Consider the following 8862-nt stretch of genomic DNA (forward strand, 5'->3'; position numbering starts at 1 on the left):
AATGACTTACAGCTTTTCCGAAAATATTGACCAGACATAAAGCCTTCCTTTAGTCCAAATGGAATGACCAAACTTCAGACTAAGTGTTATCTTTGTTTTGTTGTATGAAGCCTGGCTAGCTATTTAAGTGAAAAACTGAGATTTGCATCAGATTGGAAATATTGTTATACAGCAGTGGGGTAAGGCAAAGAAAAGAAAAGCCTTTGTGTTTCTGCCTCCTGGCTCCCATCCACGCAGGACTAGGCAGATTGCTTTCCCTGTCCTTCAGTTCAGCATGATTGTCCTGTCAGTAAGTTTATACTACTGTAACTGCTTTCATACTGGTGGAACTACTTCTGATTTGTTTCAGTGTAAATGTCAGGGTTATCAGTTTCTGATTAAGTTCGTTTAATGTCCCAGTTCACTGAGCTGCTTCAGCATATGTCTCGTGAGGGCTTATGTCCAATAAACATATGAGTAGATCCATTTAAGAGGTGACTGACTCTTTCTGAAATGCTCAATATTTTTAGTTCCTGTTGATAAATCCAAAATATTAAAGTTATAGAAATAGGCAGCTACAAGCAAACATTCGTTTCCACCTTCAGGCATACCCATACTGGGAGAGGCACTTGAAAGCTCTTCCAAGAGCTTTGCACCACAACTGCATTAAAGGTGCACCGTTAGACAATGCTCTTAATTATATCAACACATCTCATCATCACTCAATATAATGAGAAATAATTTAACTTAATAATTTCCCTTAACATTGCTGAGCCAGTTTATTTTTCTGTATCAGCATAATTTTGCTTTAAACTGCCAAGAGAATTTAAAGTGTTCAAAGTCATGGGTTTGGGTTTTTTTGTTTGTTTGGTTTTGGGTTTTTTCATTATTTCAGTGGTGAAAAATAATTGTGGACAAAAATAAGTAATTATTGTTTCAAGAATGCTCCATCATTTTCTGAAAGTAATTTGTAATTTAACAATATTTTCTCTTCTTTCTTGAATTCATTGACACATATGTATCTGTCCAGGTTTCTGTAGACAGTGGTTCTTAAGATTATTTTTCTTCCTTATTTTATGTAGCTGGTTCAGATATTTGGAGCTTGCAAATATCAATGGTGGAACATTGCTCCTCATCTGAATTAATATCTTCAGTTTAGTATACATTCTTTACTTTGTAAACATAAGACAAATAAAATCAATAATTATAAACCTTGTAAACATAAGACAAATAAAATCAATAATTATAAACCTATCCTTTTTATTGAAAGAATAATGAATCAATTTTCTTTGCCAGTAAACATTTTTTCTATAGCAAACAACAGATCTCCAGGGAAGAGAAATTTGAACATTTTCAATTTTGATTGAAATGTCACAGAGAGCTGAAATTTTGTAGCCATCCTTGAATTTAGACATGTAGGCTTCAGGCACTGGTTAGAAAGGAATATATATCAGTATTTCAAAAGTAGGTGATTCATATGTTAATCTTCGATACTGCACCAACTTTTCAGTTTACTGGTATAGAAAAAGACAGTATTCCTTGACATTAAACATTTACCTTTTATACCGATAAGACATTGGCAGAGCAGTACTGTTAAACTAGGCAAAATTAAATTGCATCTATTTGCAGACCCATTCAGCCATCAAAATGAAAAATAGTAAAACAGTAGTTGAAATGCTAATGTCCTTAAGAATTTAAGGTTGGGAAAAATCTGTTTGTTTAAAGTACTTGTAATAAAACTATTTCTGTGATTGTTCATTACTGATTTAAACAATGCTTGAAGTCTTCTGAGCATTATTAAATTAAGACACTGTTTTTATTTCTTTACCTTGAAGTGGCATTCTGCATATACTATAAAAACACAACATAGGTCTCACAGACTATTCGTTGTATGAGTAATTTCACTTATGATCTAGAATATTCTGTTTAGTACACCAATTGTGTGTATACCTATTCTTTGACAACAAAAGAAGTAAAAGTGTATGCTTTGATTTGAATACTTTAGTCATTTATGAAAAAGCAGTGTACAAGTTTAAATATGATTTTTACGGTTGTCCAGAAAGCAGAATTTCTTAATTAGCACTGGGAAAATAATACCATCTAACAATTTTGTTTTCTTCTGATTTGTTATAATTGACTGGAAATTGCTTTTTTTCTAGGAATTTGTCAGGGAATATTTTCTCAAGTCTCATGAATGGACTTTTTTCTGAGCTGCTAGCTCTGAAAGCACTGTAAGTATGATTCCTTATGTTTGGAAATCTGAACTATCTGAGAAAGACATTAGCATAAACAGTAGAGTTGAGTATGAAATCAAACTGGATTGTTTCTAGCAATGCATTCCAAATGTACAATATGCAGTATTTTATCAGTGTTTGTCTCAGTATTGATAAGCTGCCATTTTCTACTTGTCTGGGTAAAATAGATAGCACCAACAGCTTGATCCAGCTCCTGACTAGCCCCATCTGCTCTCCTGGCTAGTGTCTATTTTCTTCCTTTATGATCTTACACATTTCCGTGTTTTCATGTGTTACATCATATAATAACTCTAAATGCCAAAAACCACACGTTAAGTATTTTTTCTGCTATTATCATAACAATTCCATGTTACTTTTATTAAGTACGAACTTAAGTACTTAATATAGTTAATAAAGTCTGTACTTAAGTATGGACTTTTTAAGTAAGTCCATGTTATAGTATGACTTTCTACAGCAGTACCTACTCAACTGTAATTCAGTAGTCAGTGATGCTGTTCTGTAACTGAAAACAGAGTTTTGGCATAATGTGTCCTTAACAGTGGGACAATGTGTATTAATTGTGTCAGGATATCTTTATTATAATATGTCTGTAGTTATACATCTGGCTAGAATTAGTTCTGGTTAGAATTAGATAACCTCAATCTAACAGAAGAAATGATGTTTACGAACACTGCATGTGTACCAGTTGTGATCTTTCTTTGCCTTTCTAGACATTTCAACACCGATTCACTAATTTGTGACTGTAATCTAAAATGGGTCTTGCAATGGGCCAGAAATGCTTCAGTTCGAATAGCGGAGGAGACGGTTTGCGCTTACCCCAGTGCTTTACAAGGACTGTCATTTCGTAACCTGAAGGAAAACCAGCTGATATGTGGTGAGCTACACTCTCATTTAATATTACAAATTAAAGTGGAATCCAGAGAGCATGTTAAAAAACAGAAATTATAAAAAAAAAAACAAAACACCACCAACAACAGTGATAAATCTGATGATGTTATGTAAGAAATAGACAAGAATTTCAGGTATATGGCACAAAAATTACAGTGTAGATTGAAAGAGAATGGAAAAATACAACTTTCTAATTTAATACAAAATTATATATATATGTATATGTATTGCAAGAACACTAATGTCCTGACTATATATTAGGTAACATGTAATTATGATTTTAAACATTAACCATGATTGTAGCTCTGCATTGTATACTGCATGAAACTGAGGATTCCTACAGGGGTTTTAGAATGTTCCTTTCAAATTATATTTCTGACAGTTTGGCATAAATGTCAGATTTCATTCTTGTATGTTTTTATTTTTATAATCCTGTAACTATGCATTTTAGCATTGTTCCCTGGGGATGAACAGAACTTTTACAGTGAGCTTCAGTTAGGTGAATTCTGTATTTGAAGATCTATAAGTGAATTTCTTTTTGGAAAAGGTTTTCCACCATAGCAGCATGATGGATTTGGGGTGAGGAAGGAAACAAAATACGAGTAAAGAAAATTCATCTCACCCTGAACACTGTCTAGCACAGAACAGACAACCCCAGAGATTCTGAAAGTATCACATCCTGCAGAGAAAAAAAATCGTTGCCTATGATTATGCTGGTGGTTTCCATAATCAGAAAAATAATTTCACACATACTTCATTAATCACAGAATCTTTGAATCTTTGACTTTCTTGAATGACAGAAAATAGCTAGAATGGTGACTTTGCTAATGTCTGTTGGAAACAAAAGGAAAGTCACACTCTCATCCTAACAACCACAAGAGGAGTGATGTGTGTTGCTAAAACATTTATAGCAGAAGAGAGACAAGTCCTGACTGGTGTAATAACAAAAAAAGTAATTTTAACAACAGGAAACACAGATGTGAAAGCATGTGTATACCAGTCATGGGTGTTTCATGAGCTGAATTGTTAAGGAAACACAGATATCAGTCTGGAGGCAAATAAGGAATGAGCTCTTGTGAGCTAAAGGCCAAGAAGTTTCCAATAGCTTGTATTGCTGAACATTTGAAAATCTGCAGTAGTTCTCAAATATCAAGCTGCCGTTTTATAGAGTCCCAGCATAGGAATCTTCATAGAATTCCATTTCCCAGCAGAAAAAGTCCTCTTTCTAAAAATGCTGGAAAGATCAAAAGAGTCAGTTAAGGGCTGTTAATTAGTATTTGCAGATTACCAATGAATATGAGCCTGTGAATTTTAGAGAGGAAATGAAAGCAATTTCTCAGAACTTCATACTTTAATTCCCAAGAAGACTCCTTGCCACACCTCTGATACAGAATTTATAAGGCCCATCTAGTTCTCACTGCTATTTATAATGTCCACAGAACACTTGACAAGGATTGCAATGACTGCCAACAGCTTGACACCGCTTTTAATATCCACAGAGCGCTTCATGGTGATTATATTTGCTGAGCCTTCCACTAGCTCTGTAATGTCTGCCAGGTACTTCATGGTGCTCATAATATCTGTTGGGCAGCTCTCAGTGCCCACAACATTTAGCAATTTCATTTTCAGTAACTTAGTGTGAATACAGGCATTAATAGAAGGCTGTCTGGTACCAAAATAATAACAACTATTGAGAATGTTTTAAGAATAATATGTATTGTAATATTCATAGAGCTAATCAAATTAAACATTTCTCAAAGAAATTATTAATTGGCTTAACAATTAAAACTCCTGCATGTGAACATATTCTATACTGTCAGACATTTATTTTTATAGTTACTGATCTTTCTTCTACATGCTAGAAGAGGTCATGAGCCTTCACAACCAAAACATGAGAAAAGAAAAGAAGAATGGAAGGGAAAAAAAAAAAAAAGGAAGGGCAGTGGCAAAGATCTTTGCAGACAAGTTAGGGAATGAACCAAAAAGTCAAAGTATGTGAAGAGAAAATGAGACAGTAAAAATTTCTGAATAGCTACAAGGAGTAGTTTGCATGAGCTTTTAAGATTCATTTTATGTGTTGATGGTAGAAGAAACCATCTTTCAAATTTCTTTCTGGCAAATCTTTCTCATGCATCTGATAACTCAAGATAGCCAAAGAAGTGACCCATTGAAAACAGTTAAAAACCTCTTCTTAGGATTTTTATGAGCTAATTTAATTAACCACAGTTTCAGAATTCACAAGATTCTGCTTGCATAGTTCATTAACAGCTTATGAGAGCTATTTGAATCTTTTAAAAAATTTCCAACTCTCAGGAATGTTTGGCTAGAAAGCAATTTTGACAATGTTGGAAATAAGCCTGAAAAAATAGTTTTATGATAGAAGGTAGATTTGCCTTTGTATTCTGCCTTAATTATGAGGGACTGCAGTGAATTCATAACAGTATGGACAGAGTCTCTTTCTGAAAAATGACTGTGAAATTGGCTTCATGCAGTGCCTTGTTACTGTTTCTCCATGACTCCAAATAAAACTTACTCAATTTACAGGAGGAAAATTACATTTTCCTAAATACCTGTGCTATAAATTGCACCTGAGGTCTGATAGGAGTCTGTGATTTTCCCATGGGCACATCATCAGCAGAAATGGATCCTGGAGCCCAATTTCTTCACTCAGTATAAGACCTGTACAAGTTTTGTCTTAAGGGGATTATGAAAGATTGCTCTTAAAGCTGGGGTTTGATTATTTACACTGATGAATGAGATATTAGAATGTTGTTTTTCAGTCTCAAAGCTGTATTGATGCTATTGAACTAAGAGTACTAAGTAGTAAAAGTTCATTTGTTCTGCAAATTGCAATTGACATGTCACTGACGAAGCCTTTTTCTGTTAAAAAATGTTGACTCCTCAAAACAGATATTTGGAAAAGTGCTGACTTTCTTGTCTCCCCTAGTTAGGTTTTATTTAAAGTTTAATTCATGTAATATCAATAATCTTTTGATAAATTATTTGGACAGAAATTATGTAAATATTTACTAAATTATGCAAAAAATATTGCAAAGGTCAAAGTATAAAAATAGTTTTAAAGTAGTTTAAGACATTTTTATTTACTTATTTCTACCACCAAGAAGGTGTCTGTTTTTATGTAGTGTGTCATCTACCTCAATGGGGATAGGGTGGCATCCCTACGTTCAGGAGCTTGTTTTTCAAATGCTGTAGGTATCCAGAAACTGTTTTTGAATTCTGCTGTTGCTCTGGTTGCTCCACGTTCATGAAAATCCTCTGTAGTGTGTTTCATCTGGCTCACAGAGGTTGTTACACTATGTTATTTTGAGCACGCGTATTATGAAAAAGTGTGTATTGTATTCATGGGTAGCGTGCCCTTTGGTTGCGACTTGTAACTGTTTACATCAAACTTGTAGTGAGAAATTGTTTGGGTTGGTTCATAGTTTACTCACAGCTTTAATAGTTAATTAGGACTGTCACTATGAATGACAGGGAATGAGTACCAAGAATACAGAACAGGAATTTTATAAGGTCTGTACGATGAGGTTTCTAGCATGCCTTAGGTCCTGTCTACTCAAAAAAGTCTTAAAACTGAAGAAGAATAAAAATGCATCCTACCGAAAATAGAGGTGAGAAAGAATGGAAGGTAATAGATACAAGTTGTGAGTGTCCAACAGAGTTTGAATTATTACTCAGTCTCTGAATTCTGTAAATTACCTTAGTTTAAAGTGTTAGCTCATGAGTGAAATTAGCAAGTTGGTGACTCTTGAAACGTGATTATTTTTAGCAGGCGTACTTCTAAAGGAGGCATACAACTCAGGGTTAGACCCTTTTCTGGCTTCTGTATTCTGCAATACAATTCACTAAATGTTTCATAGAAAATGTAAATAATATAGTGGGAGGTAGGTGAATATAGTTAGGGAATTATTTGTACTTAACCATCACCTTGTCTATTGTAGTTTGCCTCACTTCACTGAGAATCAGGGTATTCATCCTCTAAAGTAGCAGAGTCATGTTAAAATGTAAGCACTTTCTGCTCTGATGCTCTGTACCTGTTCACATTGAAACTGGCACAAAGAAAAAAAAAAAAAGGCACATTTATATTCTTTATGCTCTCTTTCTGCTTGTGTTCTTACATAGAAAGGTATGAATTACTTTCATCATTACTTACCTACTCACATTTTCTATCTGTATTTCTCATGCTTTCTCATGCTTGACTATGAGCAGAACATGAAAGCATAGTTCTCTTGGGCTACATGCAGCTCCTTAATCTATTTTCACAAGTAATTTTTTTTTTTTAATCTTACCTAAAATACCACAGAAATTGAGAACGTGCAAGGCATTTAAAATCACTTGCAATAATACCACTGGGAAAAAAAGACAACATTTTGTTTTCTATACTTCCTGTATAAAGTACTTTCGTTTTCTGAAGCAGCTTTTTTTTTCTTAACATATATTCTTAAAATACAATGTGGCTTTAACTGCTTTCTCATCAGTGGAGGAATCGTTTTAGATGTTAGTTATGTTGAAATGTCCTTGTAATTTTACCTGACGTGCTTGCACATAGTTTTCCTTTGTCCCTAGCAGAGTAAGTCTGTTTCCATTGTGCAATAGTAAGAATTTTGAAAGAAATATCTATTTTTAAAATACCAAAAATAGCAAATAATAGATTGATACTGGGAAAATCTGCCTTTGAAATGTGATTTTTTTTTTTCAGCAATTAAATTTAAGCCTGAAAACAACTGTATTCATTCAGCTTTGTTGTGCATCAGCTTTTAAAAATAACTGTCAAATATTTTGAGCTAGTGATATTGGGTGAAAAATTATATTTGAAGTTGCTGTTTTCATATGGTGATGAAAATTAATTATCTACATTGCCTTTCAAGTCTTAAAATTATAATTGTATGCATCTGCATATAGATTGTTCTTAAAAGTTTTCTTTCCTGCATGAAATATATTAGAATAACAAATGCTGGCTCAAAGTTAACAAGGAAAACTTTTTCTTCATTTTTTTTCTCTCATAGAACATTTTTTGGTCTTGTTTGTTATTTACTTAAATTTAGGATGGGCTTGAGATTATTTTTTCAACCATTTCTTTCTTAATTTACAAGACATTCTTACTACTTTACACAATGTAAATATTGAACTGTGGATATTTTTCAGTATGTAGTAACTGACTAACCTCAAAATCTCATGTACGAAGAATGGTGGATTAATTATCCAGGTTTAGATTCCAGTCCTGCAGTTTTCTGGCAGCCTACAGATGGCTTGCTGCATTCATGCGGAGCATCATTGTCTTCAAGAATATGTAGGATCAAGACTTCAGCTCCAATTCTGCAGGGAGTGCCTAATCATATGAATAAGTATAATTATATTGAAACAGGAATATTCATGTTAGTAACCTTTCACAGGATTAGATTTTGCAAGATATGGATAGTGTTACAATTAGCTGTAGTTAAGTCCTCTTCCAATTATTTCTATTTTACAATGTTAGCCATTCAGGATTTTCTTTGATAATAAAATATGCATAATAACAGAATGTCTATAAATCAACTATAATGTAACTGTACATTCTGGATCTTTCAAAGATCCGTGTGGTAGATTCATTTTATGTCAGAGCTAAGTAGCCATTTTGTATATCTCAGTTGGTTTCCATACTACCTTTTGACACCAAATTCTAGATTTCTCATTCTAATATGATCAGTCTCAAACTGGGGAAAAGAAAGGAATATGTTTCCCT

At 33.5% G+C, this 8862-nt stretch overlaps 1 protein-coding gene across 1 annotated transcript in view; it reads left to right on the forward strand.

The window, feature by feature from the left end:
- LOC104511287 (probable G-protein coupled receptor 125) overlaps positions 1 to 8862 on the forward strand; it is a 183816-nt gene that overhangs the window by 67186 nt on the left and 107768 nt on the right. The window contains exons 4-5 of the mRNA XM_010153843.1: positions 2139 to 2210; positions 2945 to 3108. Coding sequence (XP_010152145.1) covers positions 2139 to 2210; positions 2945 to 3108 — 236 coding nt within the window. The remainder of the gene's footprint in view (positions 1 to 2138; positions 2211 to 2944; positions 3109 to 8862) is intronic.

This window comes from Eurypyga helias, unplaced genomic scaffold, assembly GCF_000690775.1.
Source record: "Eurypyga helias isolate BGI_N326 unplaced genomic scaffold, ASM69077v1 scaffold1886, whole genome shotgun sequence".
NCBI lineage: Eukaryota > Metazoa > Chordata > Aves > Eurypygiformes > Eurypygidae > Eurypyga > Eurypyga helias.